At 39.3% G+C, this 20,732-nt stretch overlaps 2 protein-coding genes across 4 annotated transcripts in view; one reads left to right on the top strand and one right to left on the bottom strand.

The window, feature by feature from the left end:
* The window catches only part of USP8 (ubiquitin specific peptidase 8), a 31,184-nt gene extending 10,498 nt beyond the window's left edge, over window positions 1-20,686 (top strand). Inside the window, exons 2-16 of one of the 3 annotated variants that reach the window (XM_050966626.1) lie at window positions 1,209-1,384; window positions 2,244-2,388; window positions 3,111-3,196; window positions 5,359-5,506; window positions 6,682-6,739; window positions 8,183-8,342; window positions 8,766-8,928; window positions 10,930-11,074; window positions 11,258-11,487; window positions 13,214-13,792; window positions 15,914-15,988; window positions 16,743-16,823; window positions 17,204-17,466; window positions 18,984-19,196; window positions 19,833-20,686. In XM_050966626.1, the coding sequence (XP_050822583.1) occupies window positions 1,281-1,384; window positions 2,244-2,388; window positions 3,111-3,196; window positions 5,359-5,506; window positions 6,682-6,739; window positions 8,183-8,342; window positions 8,766-8,928; window positions 10,930-11,074; window positions 11,258-11,487; window positions 13,214-13,792; window positions 15,914-15,988; window positions 16,743-16,823; window positions 17,204-17,466; window positions 18,984-19,196; window positions 19,833-20,103 (2,721 nt within the window). In that variant the 5' untranslated portion in view covers window positions 1,209-1,280 and the 3' untranslated portion in view covers window positions 20,104-20,686. The remainder of the gene's footprint in view (window positions 1-1,208; window positions 1,385-2,243; window positions 2,389-3,110; window positions 3,197-5,358; window positions 5,507-6,681; window positions 6,740-8,182; window positions 8,343-8,765; window positions 8,929-10,929; window positions 11,075-11,257; window positions 11,488-13,213; window positions 13,793-15,913; window positions 15,989-16,742; window positions 16,824-17,203; window positions 17,467-18,983; window positions 19,197-19,832) is intronic. The other 2 variants (XM_050966625.1, XM_050966627.1) reach the window with 2 other exon arrangements.
* The window catches only part of USP50 (ubiquitin specific peptidase 50), a 16,551-nt gene continuing 16,289 nt past the window's right edge, over window positions 20,471-20,732 (bottom strand). Inside the window, exon 8 of the mRNA XM_050968717.1 lies at window positions 20,471-20,539. Within this exon, the coding sequence (XP_050824674.1) occupies window positions 20,471-20,539 (69 nt within the window). The remainder of the gene's footprint in view (window positions 20,540-20,732) is intronic.

Genomic DNA, 20,732 nt, shown 5'->3' with positions numbered 1-20,732 from the left:
ATAAAATCATATTTACTGTAAAATACTAATACCGGATAAGGTGGACATGTGCAAGATGCCTAGCTGTTACGCTAATGGCTTCCTGGAGGAATCTTCCATATGAAAAACATGAAAGCAGTTATGTGTAAGCTAATTATTAATACCTAGAGAGGTGTGGCAAAGATGTTGCAAATTTATGGATTATTGCAGCTTGCTTTCTCTTGGCATGAGCACTCTCTGCTACCTGTGTATTGCCAGTCACCTTTCTTGGGTAATGTCTGTGTGCAGAGGTCAGCCATAAGCAAGCCATAAATCAATTATCCTTTTAAGATTATGAATACATCAAAGGTCAATTTCTTTCTGATATACTTATTGGCTTTACATTAAAATGAATCTTTGTAGGATAAAGTAGTTTTTCTCCTCCTAAATTTCAGAATTACTTTCTCTCTCCTCCTGTTGTACCATGGAGACATCAGATTGCTCCCATTCCCAATTATTTTCCTAGAATAATATCTTAATAACTCCCCCATAATTTTTTGAGAGATTTACTTATATTCATCCAAAAATTCAAATACATCTGTCTGGCATTGCTAGCACATAAGACTAGTAACAGGATTCTGAGGCAATTAACATTTAAATGGTTATATCCTAAACTTCTGTGGTAATGTTCCTCCTCTTCTGGCTGAGTATAAAAGCTCAGGGCAATACCAGGCAAATTAACAAATCTGGTATTACAGATACAAAATGTAAAAGTATGATCGCTTCCTGTAGTACATGACAATTTTTTTTTAAATTAAGAAACAGCTTTTCTATGTAATTAGTAATTTGTTGTTAATTTTTTACTTAGGTTACATTTAACACTATTAAAATAATATAGATAAGTGTTAGAAATAGCACTGCCACAATTTTGTCAATTCTTTCCAATTCTGTAATTGACAGATTAGGCACTACAGTTCTGTTTCATAAATCAAAGTACACCCAATGATTCAGTTAGGTTAAAAACTGTGCTTTTACATTTAATTGGGTTTTCTTGATTGCATAATTTCCAGAGGGTTCTATTACTAATAAGCTCTTCATTTGAAGTTGAGCAAATCTGTATGTTTAGCTAAGTAATCATATGGATTTATTGCATTTAACGTCTTATGCTTCATGTTAAAACCTATATGTTAAAAATCAGTTGAAGACATTAACAGAATGTGTTCAATAATATCCTATCTTTCTATTTTCAGAAAAACACCAATATTAGAGACATTTAAACAGCCATACTATCCTTGAAGGGACATAAGTAACCGTACATTAACATGCCTGCTGTGGCTTCTGTACCTAAGGAACTATACCTCTGTACTTCGTTGAAAGATCTTAACAAGAAAACAGAAATAAAAGCAGAGAAGACCAGTACAAAAAAGTATGTGAATTTCCTTGTTTAATTGGCTTTGTATTAATTGTTCAAATTCCACAGCTAAGTAACAAGTGAAGCAGTGTTTAGTGCTCTTCTATAGAGATGGTGATAATGTAGACCAATTTTCTAAGTAAGCATTAACTCATTAAGTAGCAGTGCTGCACTTCTGGCCAAATTCCAGCTCAGGTTGTGTACATAAATTCCATCTTGAGTTTCAATTCAATAGCTAGCTTCCCTCAGTCCTGTGTAGTGTTGCTGTGGATTGTCAAACTAAATATGGAGAGATCGTCCAAGAGATAATGTTTCAACGGTGAAGTGAACATGATATCTGTGAAAGTTTTTAAGTGCATTAGGATTCTTCAAGACGACAAGCTATATTAATGCAAGTTATTAACATCAGTTGAAAAATTCAGCCATCACATGGGAATAGAAACAGCCTAACTTTGGATTTTGTAGACTGAATCTTCATGTACTTATTGTATGTTTTCGTAGGCCTAGTGCTTTAAAAGAACCAGTCCACTCTGCATTCTAGAGAGAACTGGTTCTGAACAGACCCTCTGTAGGTGGGTTCTTGTTTGAAATGTTTTAAATGGCCATTTAATGTATTACTGAATAATTTCTTTTCAGTACTTTAATTAGCAAGCTAATAAACAATGGCAAAGAGAAATATAATTCAAGGGGAAAAAGTAGCTGTCATTTATTTTAATGTAAAACTTGGATAGTGATGCCAAAGGGATGTTTAAACTACATGGGCACGGAATGTGAACATTTAAGTCAAGAGTTCATTACAAAACTAACTGTTCTTTTGAAAACTAGGTCAACAGTTGTGGGGTTTTTTAATTGACCCTTTCCCTCCAATTTCAAGTTATGTGCAGAGTGCCCTTAAGATCTTCAAGGCAGCAGAGGAATGCAGGTTGGACAGAGATGAAGAAAAGGCCTACGTCCTATATATGAAATATGTGACTGTATATAATCTTATTAAAAAAAGACCTGATTTCAAGCAACAACAGGTAATATATCTTTCTGACTGCATTTTTTATACTGGTAGAAGTAACAGAAGTACTTGGAATCAGTGGTCTTTATATCTGAAGATTTTAGGTGCAGTTGAAAGAATTACATTTGTGTGCACTACTGAGACAGTAATTTCAGTAAAGGAATTGTATTTATTTAAAAAAACTTTTGTAGTTTGTGTTGATAAACGAGGCAGTCCATTATTGTAAGCCTCTTATTATTCTACTACAGTACACTTTGCTAATTACATTGGCATATCATCTACTGGACATTAAATAGTATGAGTCCTGTTTCTATCTTTCCCGTTAAAGTCCTTTTCCAGTACAAAACTAAATTGAGTATTATTTATTCCTTTAATTAAGATAATCTTAGTTAAAAAGTGGATAAAATGTTTTTTACTCTCCCAACCTTGTGACCAGAGCTTGTTAACATTATAAAAATTAAATATTAACATACATATGAATATTTGCCTTGTTTATAAATAGTGTGGTATTTTTCTTAAAATCTTTAAGAGAAGAACATCTCACTTCATTCACAGAGTAACTATGGCAATAATATAAAATTAGTTTTAGATTATTTTTTCCTTCAGTAGGTAAACTTTAGTGTGCTGTAAACTAGGTGCTAAATGTTGTTCTTGGTAGTGTCTGCAGAAGTATTCTATCCTGTATGCACGTTGGACAGTATTAACTGTATGCTGGGGTGGTTCTTCTTGTTGTTTTAGGATTACTTTCATTCTATACTGGGACCTACAAACATAAAAAAAGCTATTGAAGAAGCTGAAAGACTCTCAGAGAGTCTGAAACTGAGGTATGTGTAACATTTTTTACAAAGCAATATGTAAATATTGCTGAATACTTGAAATTTGCGCATCTGCTGTTGTAGTTTTGCCTTTTAGACATTGTTTGCAGTAGTCGCTGATACCTGTAATCCAGAAAGATTAAACTTTCTGATTTTAGCCTTTTATTAAAACTGGATTTCATTTACCATCATTCATCCCAGGCACTTCAAACCCATGTGCTTAGATCTATCTTCAGTTTCTCTCTAACTTTTAATAAACAGAACTTTATACCATAAACAAATGTCAGCTGTTGTTTTTCATTAATGTATACACAAATCAGAGGCTGCAATGAAAACCTCTAGATAATTGCTGTTAGTCGCTCTGTTGAAAGTCCTTCCCTAGTATTCTTTCCTGTCATGTGATCATATTAAGGCCAGGTGTATGCCATGAGCATTTTTCCAGGATAGGTATACTAGTATATTATACTGGGAAAGCGCTCCTAGTATGGATGCAGTTTTTAGCAGGAAAACTACACTTTTGCTCAAAGGCAATGTTTTTGAATGCTGCTTTTTTGGTAGCTTATGAATTGTCTCAAAGGAACAAAGCTTGAGGGTTGATACAGTGACTAATTATTTGAAGTGTATTGTGCAAATATGTACTTGAGCAATTAAAATATGTATTGACATGTTTAAAGATACTTAAAAAGAAAAAAGGTGGCTCCTGTACCGTCACAGAAGCCACTTTACAATAAATATATGAACCAATTTACTTTACTATTTTTCTGGCATAATTTTTTTTCTGGAAAGTAGTTAGTTACCGAATTTAAAACTCTGAGAGTTCAGGTAGTAAAACACCATTTGCCTTGAAGTAAGAGAATCTCAATATGGATAATCCAATTTGCACATCGTAGAAGCAGAAGAAAAATTTGACTTAATTCACTTAGTAAGAATTGTATTCATATTTGTAAGTGGTAGCTAGACATTCAGTATTGCTGAGATTCAATAAAGCACTTAAAAACATGCTTAAGTCTCACTTGAAGTTAAGGGGGCTGAAGCATGTGCTTATGTGCTGTCTCAAATAGGGATGCTTCCTGAACCAGTGCTTGTGTCACTAACTAGAAAGTTACATAGAAACATCAGATTCCAAACTTGCAGCCTCATCCCTATGGAATGTTCATTATGCTGATAGTGAACCAGGATGTGACAGGTACATTTTGCATCAGTGATGTAGTTTATTAATTGAACGTCCCTGTTTTGACTTGGGACAGTTCAGTGGTTGCATTGATGACTTTCAAGAAGTCCTAATTAGCTAACATCTCATTAAGATAAATGGTCATTCATATGACTACTTGTTTACAATACTAGAGCTGTCTTTACAATGAGAGGCAAAAACACTTCATATTAAAAAAAAAAAAAAGGTTAGGCCAAATGTCTTAAAAAACAGGCACCTAAATAACTGACCTGTTTTGGTTTTTTTCCAGAAGTCCTGAGTACCCAGTAACTCTTACTGACTTTATTGGAACTCCAGTGTTTGAATTCTTTAACGATGGCTACTCGGTGCTCAAAACCGTTGGAAAAAATCAATCCACTTATTTAGGTACCTGATGCACACAATTAGTTGTGATTTTCTGATGCAATACGTCTTTAAAATATACTGAATAAAGACTAGACTGAAGACTTCTCTGGCTGAGAAAATATAGAAAACTATAGGCTCAGTTATTCTTATACTAATTAGCTGTTAGTGATACTGTTACTTATTAGATACCAGACTAGATTTTCTTAGCAAAAATGTGCCCAGGGAGAATGACTAATACATTCGGATGTCAACATTATTTAAATCTTTACATGTAGTTGTACTTTGTACAAATGCAGAAGAGGGTGGGAAATTTAACGTTTTCAGTGATGCTAGAGCAGAAGTGTTTTACATAAACAGCTGAGATTGAAGGAAAGAAATTGTAAGCCTTGAGAAGAGCAGAGGACATCAGTTGGTCCCAAAAAACAAGGTGAGTTATGAAATGCAAGAAGCACAGACAGGAATAATATCAAGCAGCTACTGAGGAAAATAGGAAGAATTTGGGAAGTCAAGAATAAGTGTTGTGAGACCTCAATATTTAAAATGTTTGGGGGGAAAATTGCACAAAGCTACTGAAGCAGAAGTTAAACATTTTTAAAAACGGACTTTTTCCTACTAGATATGAGGAAGCTGAAGTTCGGAAAAAGCTTGAAGAGAAAGAGAGACAAGAAGAGCAGCAGAAAAAGCAAGAAGTAAAAGATGATGGAAAGGCTTTAGCCAAACACTCTTCAGAAAATGCAGTAGATTCCAAGGAAAAAAACCAAAGGGTAATGGAGGGGAATATTTACAGACGTGCTAGTAAATCTGTAAATGCGTTATGTTTAAATGAGCACTTCATTAAATCAACTGTTAATATGAGGCCACTTATTTTATTGAAGAAACTGAGTTAACTAGTAACGTTGCACCCATGACTAGATTAACTTTCTACAAGGTAAACAAACATTATCATTTAAAGATAACCATTTTAAGTTTACTTCTACCATTTTTGGTAAAAGGCTTTATATTTTTTTATGGCATAATATGAAACTTTTGAAAGATATGAATTTTTTATTAAACATAATTTTTGTCATAGACCTTTGTGGACATATTTGATTCCTGCAAGACCCCACAGAACTCTTAAAGCTCAGCAGAATAATAGACTTCAATTCTTCCACAGAGCCCAATTTTTTTCCTTAAATTAAAAATTGTTATTCATTAGTATATAACACTTGTGCCTTCTTATACTTTGAGGTTTAGTGGTAACAAAATTGAGTAAGTTCAAGTGAAAGCTGTGTTTCGTCCTTTAAGTCCTCTTAAAGGCAGGCTACTGACTCTCCACCTGGCTGATGACGACACCATCAAATGGCGGGGCACATTGCACATGTGCAGAGAGAGAGTCCTCTTATGTCTGGATGAATGCATGAGTGGACACTGTTTTTGCTGCTCTGTCTAGATATTACAAGCTTTCATAATGAATTTTTTTGTTATTTAAACGCAGTGAATGGAATTGTATCCCTAGCTTTGTGCATGGAAATGATCCTCCATGTTGCAGATCTTATGCTTCTTGTTTGAGAGGGTGCTGGCAAACTATGGACAAATTTCTGTTGGGCCTGGAATCTGTGATTTGAGTTGGCAAAAGTAGTGTCCCAGGAGTCATGCATCATTTCTCTCTCTTGCCTTCCTCCCCCCAAAATCACCCAGCAGCAACTCTATCTAACAAGCACTGCAGTCCCAGGCTTTGTTACGTCTTCCACAGCTCCCCTTGGTTATGGGCAGCTGCCCTCCCATCCTCTTTCTTGAGACTTCTGGACATTTTGACAGCAGATCTTTGTAGAGATTTCCCTCTAGTGGGTCCCTTCCTGTTGTATTCATGTTTTGAGAGTCAAGGCCACTTACTGAACTTGTTACTTTTATATTAGAAAATAAAAACAGCAACTTGTAACACTTTTTTACAATAATACAGATCAATGGTGAGAAGAAGGGTTCAGTGGAAAGAAAAGATCAACTTGACAGATTGAGTGGTAAGTGATGCAATGTTTCACAGGAAAAGTCTTCATTGTTTAACAGGAAAAAACCTTCATACAGTTTAGTTAAACAGTGAGAGTAACTAACCATTGGAACAACTTACATAGAGGCATCATGGATTTTCGATTATTGACCATTTTTAAATTGTGATTGGAGACTCTTTTAGAGAAATATCCAGAAATTTATTTTTGGGAAGTTTTATGGCCTGTTTTATGCAGAAGGTCAGACTAGAAAAGAGGTTCTCAAACTGGGGGAATTTCTTTGGGAGGAGGTGGGGGCGGCATGAGAAATGTTAGGAGAGCAGTACCCCGCTCTTAAGACAGCGCCACCGCCACTGCAGAGTAGTATGGGTGGCATGGTATAGTATTACCACCCTTACTTCTGTGCTGCTGGTAGCAGCGCTGCCTGCTGAGCTGGCCAGTAGCCGCCACTCTCCACTCTGCCTTCATAGCTGAGTGTCCTATATGTACTTGTGTAGCAGAAGCACAGGAGAGAGGGACATAAACAACCACAGACGCAAGAAGGAGAGCACGGTCAAATAGGTTTGAGAACCCCTGGACTAGACAATTACAGTGGTCCCTTCTGGCTTTGGATTCTTGGATAGCTTCCTTCATTTCCCCCCCCCCCGTTATGATTTCCTCTCTTTAAAATCAAAATTAGTGTACCATCTTAATTTAGCATTGTACTTGTTAATTATGAGATTCAGTATATCAGTTGAGCCTCTCCAGTCTGCTTTTTTGTTAAAATTACATTTGACACTGAGGTTTTTTATGACTTCTTTGCTCACTTCTCCATGACTTTCATAAAAGTTGTCCTCAATTTGTGTCTCATCAGGTGATTTGGTAGTGATTGCTTTTAGAAATTACTGAATTTTGATCATTACACAATAATTCATAATGTAGTAATTTCAAATGTAAACTGAACTAACCGTGGCATGGTCAAACAGGCCAAAAAAAAAAAAAAAAGTCACCAGCTACAACTGGTGTGAAATATTCAAGGCATGTGTCTCAGAGACTTTTGTAAGAAAATTTTGATTTTAAATAAAGGACCCTTTTCCCCCGGCTCCATTTCTACACTGTACAAATGTGAAATTCTTCTCTTGAATTCTCCTTCAACCTATAAACCAGTGCAGACTAGTGTGACAATACTGATTATTTTAAGCTTGTGTTTTTTAAATATTGTATAAAATCAAAGAACAGCTACAGTCTGTTTATAGTGGAAGCCAGGAGCTGTAGATATTCATATCAGATGTCCCACATTCATGATTCTTTGGGCAGAATTTCACATGGGAGATGAGCCTCGATGTTCAAATTCAGTTTTTCCTGAAACTATATTATTCTGTGGTCTTATTTATTTGCAAACAAGAGTCTTGACCTCTCCCATGAGATGTGATCAAATTATTTCTGTTTCTCTTTGTAATATATTTTTGCATATAATAGCTCCTGTATCTCAAGGAGCAATCACTGCTGAGAAACTGTTTCCAATGATGATGGACAAAAACATTGAATTGCTCATAATGGATGCTCGAAGCTTGAAAGATTATCAGGAATCCTGTATTCCAAATTCCATCAGTGTTCCAGAAGAGGCTATCAGTCCTGGGTATGGAATAACCTTTGTGTGGTAGAATCTTGTGACTATGCACTGATATTAATGAACTCTAACCATTTGGTGGAAGAGAAATAAAATATATTTCTCTGGTTTACTTAACCGTATTCCATTTTAGACCGACTGAAAACTATTTCCTTATACAGGAGTTATGAGCAACTTGTTAAAGTGAGGTAAGCTTGTGCTTTCAGTTTCAGAAAGTAACTGCCATGAGTGAATGAATGAGTTGTGAACATTTGGCCAGTTTTAAGCTTCTAGGTGCACTAATATAAGAACAGATCTAGATTCATTGTTTCTTTGCTATATGTATTGCATGTCATCATACCTTTATCATCTATACACAGTCTAAAAAATGTTTTTAGGCATTCTTGGACAAAATGTGGTGTTTGTACTCAAACAAGTTTTCCTATATTCCAGAGTCACTGCTAATTGGATTGAAGCTAAACTCCCAGATAGTTCTAAAGATCCGTGGAAGAAGAGGGGACATGTTGATTATGTTGTGCTACTTGACTGGTTTAGTTCTGCAAGAGACTTGCAGCTGGGAACAACTCTACATAGCCTGAAAGATGCACTTTTTAAGGTACACAAGTTTGGCATTTTATATTTGTCTAACTTTATTATCCTGGCTGATGAGAAGTAGTTATTAAGTAACTGTAATTCTAAAATGCAAGAAAAACAGATAAACATTCTGGGTAAACACCTTAGCATCTCTTCCTATGGTTTTCAATGAGACTGTGTGGTTTTGATGCCACAAACGTGTATCTTTCACATTTTTTGCTTGCTTTCTCTTTCTGGCTGAGGACAACATAGCTAACTGTGTGGGGAGAGTAAATGTCATAAATGTTGTGAACCATCTCTTTAAAAATTCTTATCTGCCTGACCTACAGATCATTTGGGGAAGTGGCTGTCCTCGTATTAGTACATAGGTGGCTAACTTTTTGGCCCAAGGGCCACAGGTGGGAATAGAAATTGTATGGTGGGCCATGAATGCTCACAAAATTGGGGTTGGGGTGCAGGAGGGGATGAAAGCTCTGGTTGGGGTCTGGAGTGGGTCTGGGGATGAGGAATTTGTGGTGCAGGAGTGTGCTCTAGGCTGGGATCGAGGGCAGGAGAAGGATAAGGGGTGGGGCAGCGGGTTGGGGCATGGGGAGAGTCTCAGGAGTGCAGGCTCCAGGCAGTGCTTACCTCAAGTGGCTCCCAGAAGCAGCAGCATTTCCCTTCTCCCGCTCCTATGCGGAGGCACGGCTAGGCTGTCTGCATAGTGCCCCATCCACAGGCACCTCCCCCACAGATCCCATTGGCTGCAGTTCCTGGCCAATAGGAGCTGCGAGGGCAGCGTGCAGAGCAGAGCCCCCTGGCTGCCTCTATGCATAGGAGCCGGAGGGGGGGACATGCCACTGCTTCCGGGAGCCACATGGAGTGGCCCCCCTGCTCCCCACCTGGAGTGCCAGAGCACCGAAGTGGGGCAAGCCCCAGACCCTGCTCCCCAGCAGGAACTCGAGGGCCAGATTAAAACAGCTGGTGGGCCGGATCCAGCCCCTGGGCTGTAGTTTGCCCACCGCTGTATTAGTATGTCAAGGACATATATTCAGTCAGTCCCTCTCCTCTCTCTTGCTAACTCATAATACATCATTCCTTGGAGCTCTGGGAAGTGGTCCACTACCAAATGTCTAATGAGGCAATCCATGGCTGCCAAAGTGGAGGTAAATCCCTGTGAGCCAAGACGCCTCCAAGATTGGAGGAGTTGGGAGAAAGTGAGAAGCCCCCGTCGACACTCTTGGCCATCTTCTCTGGTTCTGTTCTGGGGGAGCACGGATTAAATTGGCCTGAGTTTCAGCTATAGTAAGAGTTTAGAAATTAAACAGTTCTATTTAAAAATGGTTCAATGGTGAAAGATAAAATTGATAGAATTTACATACTACAATGTTAAGTGTTTCCCCTCTCAGCTTTCTTGAAATAGATTGAGATTGTAAAAGGACTCTTGTGCACACAACATTTTCTGTCACCTAAAGCTGCACAGTTAGAAGGACTGAGAATTAGTGCTGGCATAGCCTGTTATCTATATGTATTGCCACACATGTTTTGTGAACCCCACAAAGCTCTCTGGTCATACTAGTGAACTCAGGGCAGGGTGGCAGGCTCAAGTCTGAAATTCTGGGCTTTTGCTTTGTTGATGGCAGATTTTTAAAATGTTAAAGCTAATACACCTGTTCACAGAACAATGTCAACCCATGAGAGGCATTTGCAAGCATATGCTTACTATAAATGGCATACTTTCAGAATTCAAGCGTTGCTGCTAATAGTAGTAAGTATTTATACTATGGTAGTGCCTAAAGGCTCCAGTTGGGATTAGAGCCCCATTGTGCTGGGTGCTGTACAAAGATAGGGGAGAGAATCCTTTCCCTAAAGGGTTTACAATCTAAATAATAACGATTTTACTGATTGATTGTCAATCTGAACAATAATCTGTCTACTAAAATGTAACAGCCAGGCATGTAAGTTTTTTCAGCATAATTTGAGTTGTAATATAAAGGCTCGGTTGCTACATTCAGAATGTCTGTCTCATTTTAACTTTTTCCAGTGGGAAAGTAAAACTATACTGCGGAGTGAGCCTTTAGTCTTAGAAGGAGGTTATGAGACCTGGCTTCTTTGCTATCCCCAACACACAACAAATGCTAAAGTAACTCCACCACCGCGTGACAAGAGTGAAGCGGTGTCTGTCTCTTGTAAGTATAGGGAAGACATTTTAAAAACATTGAAAAGAATAAATAAGCAATCTAAGATTATATATAGTAATTTAAATATATATTAATAATTTAATAGTCTGCTCTTGCTTTAGATTAGGATGCTAATTACATACATAATCTGTTTTTGTTCTTAAAAAAGCACTATATTTCTGTGGTTTTCAGTGGATTTTACTTATCCCTCTCTGGAAGAGCCAGCTCCTCCACCACCACCTGTTGTCCATGTAAAGCCCACTCCAGTAGAAGTGACTGAGAATGACGAAATGGGAAGTAATCAAGAGGGGAGGACAGGATCATATAACACACCAACTCCAAGTGCACCAGTTGCGGCTACCCCTCAGACTGATGGTTCACATGTAGTCCACCCAATACACGCTGTGATAAATGTCCCACAGGTAAGATATGTTCTTTCTTGTTGAAGCTTTCATTTAAAAGAAAACTTCTGTGTAGCTGTATTGTCCATGTTAATTATATTTTATTAAAAAGAGACCTGCAAATGGGAAAAGTCTAGTTTTACTGTTTCCTCACAGCTTTCTGCATTTGATTGAGTATTGCTGACTTAATACAATTAATTTCCCAATTACTCTGATCAAACAGCATGTGATGAACTTTAGCATTTTGGTCCACGTCAGGGCATGGCTTACCTCTTAATTATCTCAAACCTCAGCTTCCCGGTCACCATGCCTCTGGAGCCTGTCTTCCCAGGCTATTAAGGTGCTTTAGTGGTCTGTGTGCTTTGGTCTTCTAACAGAAGCAAGAATGTTCCCCATATGGACAATCAAAAATAAAAAGCACTGATTTACTCTTCTCGCTGCAGGGGGCTCACAAGGTTCTTCACTTTCCTGTTGCCACAGCCCTTTCTCCTGGTTCTCTACTTTCTCCTCTTCTGGCAGGAGCTTACAGCAGTCCTGGTCCTGCTTCATCACAGGAGCACTAGTTTCCTTCTCCTGGCAGTGTAGTTGAGGCATAAGGGGAAACTGGGTCTTCCCTCTAATTTAGACTTCAACCCAGGAACCCTAAACCATGAAGTGGCTCTCACTTTTTCTTTTCCCTAGGCTGCTTTCTCAAGGGCCTTCCCTAGGCAGCCTTGAAAAGACTCCTCAGACACTCTAGTCTTCCCTTAGTCTCTCGCTGGTCTGAGCCACAAGCAGCTCTTAAATACCTGCTCCCCCACTCAGTCACATGCTCTGTCACATGGTCAGAAGAAAGGGAAGGATATGCCCAAGTCTAAGCTGGGGCTTAATGCCCTTAAAGGTCCAGCTCACCGTGTGACAACGTGAGAACTAGCGTTGAGTTCTAATAATAACCAGTTTTAACCGTACTTACCTTCAAAGTGCTGTACAGACTGTTAATACTCACCTAATATCCTAGTTTTATTAATGGGTAAACGGAAACATGCACAGTGTGTGGTTTGCCCGAGGCCGCTAAAGACTCTTTACACTGAGTTCTCAGCTCTAGTCCTGTTCCCCAACTACTAAACAACATTGCCTTCTGGTTTCTGATGGAATAGGCAGGTCAAGAAGAATTATGCAAAACCATTTAAAAATCAATGGATGATCAAACAAAGTGGATGACAACAGTCTGCTTGCTTCCATCATGTTTGTTTTTATCTGGCAGAAGTAGAGATTTTTAAGTTGTCTTTCAGTATTGCCCTTTCACATACCTTTTCTTAAACAATTTTTTTTTTTACATTGAAGAAACATTATTATTTTGATTTCTATTCAGGACTTTCTACTGAAAGCTTCATTATTATAAATCTATAGCATAGCAGCCAAGATGTTATACATGAGGATTACAAATCTAAGGTGGTGTCCCCGCTTCTCTCCCCCAAAAATGTCTGCTTCAGCCCTCAAGGAATGTTAATGAAGACCAGGAGTAAGTAAACTGAAGTCTGCACAGAACTTTGATGGAACATCTTTCACTAATAGGTTCCATAAATGGAAGTTTTGAAAAGCAAGATGGCTAAAACAATGTGGACTTATACAAGTAAGTCCAAAGGCAGTTTAGTTAAAGAAGGCAGTGTTGCTAGAAGATCCTAGTACTGTGTGATATTAGGGACTGTAACAAATGTTTCTAGTTGACATTTTATTCTCATTTTATACTCCGTTTTTATTATTCCAGATTGATCGTACTAAAAAGCCTTTAGCAAAATTTCTTGATGATGTTAATAGTCCAAAATCTGAAGGTACAACTCTTGACAAACATCTTATTCAGAATGGAAGAATGATTCCAGATCGATCCACAAAGCCACCATTTGATGCAAAGACCATGCTGACAGAAGAAGAGAAAAGCCGCATACACGCAGAAACAGCTTCCATGTTGGAGAAGAGCAAACGGGAAAAAGAATTGCGGGAAAGACAACAAGAGAAACAAAGAGAGAAGCTCAAATTGGAGAAACAGGAACAGGAAGAAAAGGAGCACCGAGAAAAGCTACAACAGGCAAAAGAAGAGAGAGAGAGGAGACAGGAGGAAGATCAGGCAATTAAGGAACAAAAGGAAAAGGAAGAACAAGAGAGAGCGCGCAAAGAAGTATTAGAAGCAAAAAGACAAAATAAAACTGAACATGAAAACACTGCTGCAAAAAAATCTGAGCTTGAAAAAGTACCTATGGAAGAAAGAGCAAAGGGAACTCAAACACCAGAAATGCAGAGGCGTGCGTTAGGAGATACATCTGTGACAGGAGTGTCAGTCTCAAGCAAGGTTAGTAAACGAGCAGTTCAACAGCCACAAAATGAAAATAGAGTAATCGTTTGGCACCGTTTTGTCGGTGTGTATCAGAACGCTTGCATTGGGAAAGTGCCAGTGCTGAGGTATTTAACTGCAAATAACTGGGTTTTGTTTGGGACCTGACATTTTGATTTAAAACTAGAGGAAAAACGCAAAACAAACCCCAAAGGAGCAGACCCTCATTCCCACTTTGTGCTATTTAAGCAACATAAAATGGCCAGATTCTGACAAGAGCTGGGCAGCAGGGAGTGCACTTGGGGCTTGGGAAATCCCTGCTGATATAGAGCCAATAGAACTGACTCTTGCTCTGTCTATCCTTTCATCCCCAGCATAGGCGGCATTTCAGAGGCATGGTGGCACTCTACTCTGTTAAACCAATCCTATCTTTACTGCTGTGGCTTGTGCTGGGGAAGGACAGAATCACACAGCTATAATTGGTTCCCAAATGCCCCAGGTTAGACAGAACTCTTGCTGGAGAGGATAAAGGTCATAGTATTGTTAACAAGTATGGAAAGGACAAGTAGTCTACTACCCCCATCCAGTGTTCTGTTTGAGAGCAGACCTGCTCCCCACTCTCTCTTCTGGCATCATACCTCCTTCCTTTATCCCACTGAAGCCTAAGAAAAGTGAACAAGATCAGTCACATTTACCCTTCTGTGGTCATAAAATAGAATCAGCTAATCTGAAGAAATAGGTTGAGCTTCACCGCAGGTTAATGGCCACATTTACAGCTTGAAAATGCACCATAAAAAGATATTGAAATTTTCTCTAACCTTCAGCTTAGGGGAGTGGAATTCATGCCTAACATCAGTGATATTAATGCAAAAGAAGTCTTTAGTCATGCAGAAGCTCCATAACCTCAGATGAAGAAATCTAGTGTCTTTTAATTTTGACATACATTTTGCGCCGCTCTGATAACTCTGGGATGTTAGAAGCAAACATTTCTACTTTATATAGAAATACAAAACCCTTTACTTTTAAACTTTCCATTCCATATTAAATGTAAGCAATTAGTCCATCAAATCCCTTTTTGTTTGTTCTTTTTTTCTTTATCAGTATCGTGAAGGTGTGCTTGCAGCTCCATAATTAGAGTTGTGCCATGATTTTCTGTTAGAGGGAACAAGAAGCAATGGGCTTAAATTGCAACAAGGGATGTTTAGGTTGGACATTAGGGAAAAACTTCTTAATTGTCAGAGTAGTTTGGCAATGGAACAGATTGCCTGGGGAGGTTGTGGGATCTCCGTCACTGGAGGTTCTTTAAGAACAGGTTAGACCAGAGGTAAGCAACCTATGGCACACGTGCCAAAGGCAGCACGCGAGCTGATTTTCAGTGGCACTCTGCCTAGGTCCTGGCCTCAGGTCCAGGGAGCGCTCTGCATTTTAATTTAATTTTAAATGAAGCTTCTTAAAAATTTTAAAAACCTTGTTTATTTTATATACAACAATAGTTTAGTTATATATTATAGACTTAGAGAAAGAGACCTTCTAAAAACATTAAAATGTATTACTGGCATGTGAAACCTTTAAATTAGAGTGAATAAATGAAGACTTGGCACAGCACTTCTGAAAGGTTGCCAACCCCTGGGTTAGACAAACGTGTCAGGAATGGTTTAGTTCAGGGATCGGCAACCTTTGGCACTCGGCCCATCAGGGAAAACTGCTGGCAGGCCGGGACGGTTTGTTTACCTGCAGTGTCCGCAGGGTCGGCCGATCACAAGTCCTACTGGCCGCAGTTCACGGTCCCAGGCCAATGGGGGCTGCTGGAAGCGGCATGGGCCGAGGTATATGCTGGCCACTGACCTGTTAAGGTTCTTCCCAGTCCTACATTTCTGTGATTCTCTATTTCATGCTTTGTGTGGAATATATCATAATTATATGACAGGAATGAATATGGGGGTTCCAGGGTTCTGATTTGAGGTACAGAGTGCCACAGTATGTACCTGGTGTAGTCACTGAAACAAACTGAGGTTTACCCTTCAATCTTTTGCTATAGCGTAATTTAGGGAACACATGCTATAGTGAGGTGCCACTTACTCACTGACACGCAGTAATTCCATATGAAAATTGAAAGTCTCTTTTCAAAATCTTTTACAGCACACTGGGGTTAAAGAACAACCAGAAAGTGGAGCTCAAAGAGAGGATACTGAACAAGATACTGAAAGACTTAAAGTAAATACAGAGTGTTGTATGTAGCTGAAAGAAACCCAAAGCAGATATCATATTGTTGTAATTTTATCTTATGTTAAATTCCACCTCATTTATTTTTGAGATCTTCTCTTTAGGAGGAATCTTTGCTGTGTCCTGCAGCTGTTTGTGTTACTTTACATACTTTTTTCATTTTTTCCTGTAAAAAGCAAAACATATTTAACACTTTCAAGTGAAAGTACTTGATATCTCCTATGGGATTAACAAGTGTTTCATGACTTTTTTTATGTATACACACGCATATATATATATATATTTTTGTCATCTCACTGTTTTCCTTTTTTTCCTTTTTGTGGTGGAGTTGTTTTTTTTTGTTTTGTTTGTTTTTTTGTGGGGAGTGGGAGAGTCATTCGTAAATATTTAGTGAGAACACACAAACACACATACCTAAAGTGATTTTGATAATAAAGGAATTGGAAAATCAAATTGCTTTATATGTGCAATTAGATGGATTTGCATTATTTTGGTGTGTGATGATGAATGTCATTCATTTAGATCAATTGATGCTAAACAATAGAAACATACTATCCGTTTTCTGCCCTAGACAAAAAAAAAAATCCAAATTTCTACTTAGAACACTAGTGGTTCTTATTGAATTGTTCTATGTGTAAGCTTTTAGCTACATGGAGAATTTACAGAATATTAAAGATAAACTAGACATGCTGCTCTGCATAACAATAACTTCATGTGCCTTTATATTTGAATTGTATTATATTAGTCCCAGCGGGAGCCGTTGATTAGAGCACGAAGTGAGGAAATGGGGAGGATAGTACCAGGATTGCCTGCAGGCTGGGCAAAGGTAATTATAATTTCCAAAAATCTAGACAGTTAAGTCACCTACCTGAATGTGTTAATGGCTTTTATTTGCACAATAATTATATAATAGATTTCAGTTGACATTTTTCTCCTCTTTACATTTCTACGTGATAGTTCTTATTTTCTAAACTTTAAGATTATTGTTAATGAAATGACTGGAGCTTTGCCAGCAACATTTAATGCATACTTTGGGAAGAATGATGCTATTCACTAGATACTGAGATCAAGTCACATTACTGTAGTCTGCAATCTCTTCATATTAGAATTATTCTGGCCAGTGTTTTTAGTAGTTTAATAGTATTAATCAACTAGTCTAAAAACAGAGTAAAATCCCTCAATAAACTTCAATTTTTGTCACCCAAGTTTCTGGATCCAATCACTGGGACGTTTCGTTATTACCACTCGCCAACAAATACTGTTCAGATGTATCCTCCAGAAATGGCTCCTTCATCCACCCCTCCATCCACTCCACCAACTCATAAAGCCAAGCCACAGGTGACTGCTGAATGGGACAGAGAACACCCCAAATTGAAGCGATCCTACTCTTCACCAGACATAACCCAAGCCATTCAGGAGGAAGAGAAGAAGAAAATTCCTGCAACTCCTGCAATCAGTCGTGAAAATAAGTATGTCTGATAAATTAAGTCAAAACATCACAGCTAGTACAATATGATAGGGTCTCGAGTTTGCCCACCTGAATTCTATTAATTCTTTCCTATTGGTTTATGTGGAATGTTTCTGGTAGACTTAAACTACATAGCTGCAGAGCTCAAAGCAGAACACAGTATACAGTGATCCCCACTGAACAGTGATTTCTCCTTGTTTACCAACAATAACATATAGAGATTTTAGACACCACTATGTTGGGAGTGCTGGTAAATGCTGACTTTTAAATGGCAGCCGTTTGTCCGCATGCTGTCAGGCCTTAGGCTGCTGTTTATTGTGAAATAAATTATATTAGGTTTAATTCCTTGACCCCACAGTTTGGAAACATTGATCTAGTCTATCCCTGTGCATCACTGCAGGCAGTATTTATAAATTGCTACAGAATCTCCCATGATTCCCTTGTCTAGTCTTGAATACCTTAAATGATGGCATTTTATGGCTTCCTTGGACAGGATATTTTATTTCCTAGTGAGGAGGGTGGGTCAACTGATATTCTGTGTGCTTTGAGCATATGGATCTGCATCTCTGGCCAAGGACCGGTATCTCTTCAGAGCTAGTCAATACCACTTGGTTGGAGAAGTTTGTTAAATGACATGAGGCATTTAACTCAGAGATGGGCAAATTTTTTGGGCTGAGGGCCACATCTGGGTGGGGAAATTGTATGGAGGTCAGGGGGTTGGGGTGTGGGAGGGAGTGCAGGATGTGGGAGGGGGTGCAGCGTGCAGGAAGGGGCTTAGGGCAAGGGATTGGGGCAGAGGGGGGTGTGGGGTGTATGAGGGGGCTTAGGGAAGGGGGTTGGGGTGCAGGAGGGGTGTGGGATGTATGAGGGGGCTTGGCAGGGGGTTGGGGTGCAGCAGGGGTGTGGGGTGCATCAGGGGGCTCAGGGCAGGGAGTTGGGGCGCAGGAGGGGTTCGGGCTCCAGCCCGGTGCTGCTTACCTAAAGCAGGTCCGGAGTGGCAGCGGTGCGCACCAGGGCCAGGGCAGGCTCCTTGTGTTCCTGCCTTGTCCCAGCCCCGCACCACTCCAGGAAGCACTGCGGCCCCTGGGAGAAGGGGGAGTGGAGGGCTCTGTGTGCGCTGCCTTTGCTGCACTTCCAGGTGCTTCCCCCGAAGCTCCCACTGGTGGTGGTTCCCTGTTCCTGGCCAACGGGAGCTGCGGGAGCGGTGCCTGGAGGCAAGCGCAACACATGAAGCCCTCTGCCTCCACCTCCCCATCCCCCACGCCTTGGGGCTGCAGGGACATGGTGCCAACCGCTTCTGAGGATCCAGCCTGCAGGCTGTAGTTTGCCCACCCCTGGTTTAACTGCAAGGGCTAAAACTCACTGGCTTCTCAGAGCTCCCAGTTTATTCTGACCTACGATATGAGGGAAGGATAGGGTGCCCACATGGCAGAACAGAGCATTATGATAGGCCATAAGGCAAGCGTAGTAATAAGAATAGAAAACTCCAGTTTGCTAACAACAGTTTTTTCCTTACAGACCAGTATGTTACACTAAAGCTGAAATCTCAAGGCTCTCTGCACCACAGATTCGTAATCTCAACCCTGTGTTTGGGGGATCAGGACCAGCTCTCACAGGGCTTCGTAATTTAGGGAACACTTGCTATATGAACTCCATATTGCAGTGTCTCTGCAATGCACCACTTCTGGCTGATTATTTCAATAGAAATTTGTATCAAGATGACATTAACAGGTAATGAATATTCCTCTTCTATCTTGGATTATTTTAATTAATACATGGCCGAATTCCGAATGTGTATTTACAACTGTTACTATTTTTCATTCAAAACATAGAAAATGGGGCCATGATGTTTTTAAAACCTCAGTTATATTAAAAGTAACATGTTATAAATTTGTGAGGGTTTTTCGAATGTTTGGATATGTGAGAGTGCTTTGCCAGGAAAACTTTCTAGTGCACCCACCATCTCGGTGCCTGGGTGTATTGCAGAGATTAAAAAGAGCAAGTCTTGCTAACAGTTGGTACAAATGAGAGAAGTGGAAAATGGCTGCATCTACCTCCAATGAACCCTCTGTCTGTGAACAGCAAAATGTCAAAGTAAATAAAAGTTTTAACTGCTTCAGCCTGGTATACTTTAATTGTAGCACACAAGACTCTCAGTAAGACCCCACTCCAGCAAACGTTTGTCTCTGTGTGCGTTTAAAGTTAAACATATGCATGAGGGTTTGCAGGATCAAGACATAAGTGATTGTCTAATCTTGGGAAAACGTACTTCCTCTTTACACAATCTTGAATTAAAAAAGGAAATTAATATTTTGTCTTGTTTTACTGGCTAAATATAATATTCAGTATTTCTGTTTAACTGTGTAGGTTAAATCTCTTGGGGCATAAAGGCGAAGTGGCAGAAGAGTTTGGCATCATAATGAAAGCATTGTGGACAGGACAATACCGATATATCAGTCCAAAAGATTTTAAAATTACAATTGGGAAGATCAATGACCAATTTTCAGGATACAGTCAACAAGACTCCCAAGAATTGCTCCTGTTTTTAATGGATGGGCTGCATGAAGACCTAAATAAAGTAAGTAATTCCCTGCTGATAAATCACGCATCTCAGTCAGATTGTAGAACAGAAATATAAAATGTTTAGTGGCAGAAGTTTTGTGCTGTTATGAAGATGGAAATAAGTGGTACAATGTAAGGACTGGATTGAAAAATTTCTATGTATGCAATTGCATCTCTGCTTTATGCACCCAGGGCTCAGATTCTCTGCTGTGCTGAGTTTGCATTTGACTCAGGTGGGTGTTTTTTGTTTTGTTTTGGTTTTTTTTCCAAAGCCTCCTTTCCCATCCCCTGATCTTGGGCTGCCCAAGCTGTATTCAGACACTCTGTGCCCTGCCCCTGGCCCACCTCCTATATAGAGCAGATGGGACAGGTGGTATAGAGTCAGCTATGCTAGCTTTGCACTACCAAGAACTTCCTTATATCGGGAACTCTGAGCTGCTCTGTTATGGGTAGCTTTTTGGCTGCTTTAGGACAAAGTAGCTGGAGGAGGAGCCAAAAATTGAGCCCAGATACTGCAATTGAGAAATTAAATGAGTATTTAGACACACGAATGGCCATTTAGATACAAGTGGCAATTTGCACATTGTTACCTAGGTTTAGCATGAGCCCATTTGTAAAAAGAGCGTTTCCATGATTTAAAAATGGTGATCTCTCCAAAAGCCTTTTTTAATTAAAGTGAAGTACTTTGAAAAATATTGTCTTTTC

Source organism: Gopherus flavomarginatus, chromosome 9 (assembly GCF_025201925.1).
Source record: "Gopherus flavomarginatus isolate rGopFla2 chromosome 9, rGopFla2.mat.asm, whole genome shotgun sequence".
In the NCBI taxonomy this organism is placed as follows: domain Eukaryota; kingdom Metazoa; phylum Chordata; order Testudines; family Testudinidae; genus Gopherus; species Gopherus flavomarginatus.
Note: the sequence above shows the minus strand (reverse complement) of the source record. Positions and strands in the feature narration are given on the sequence as shown.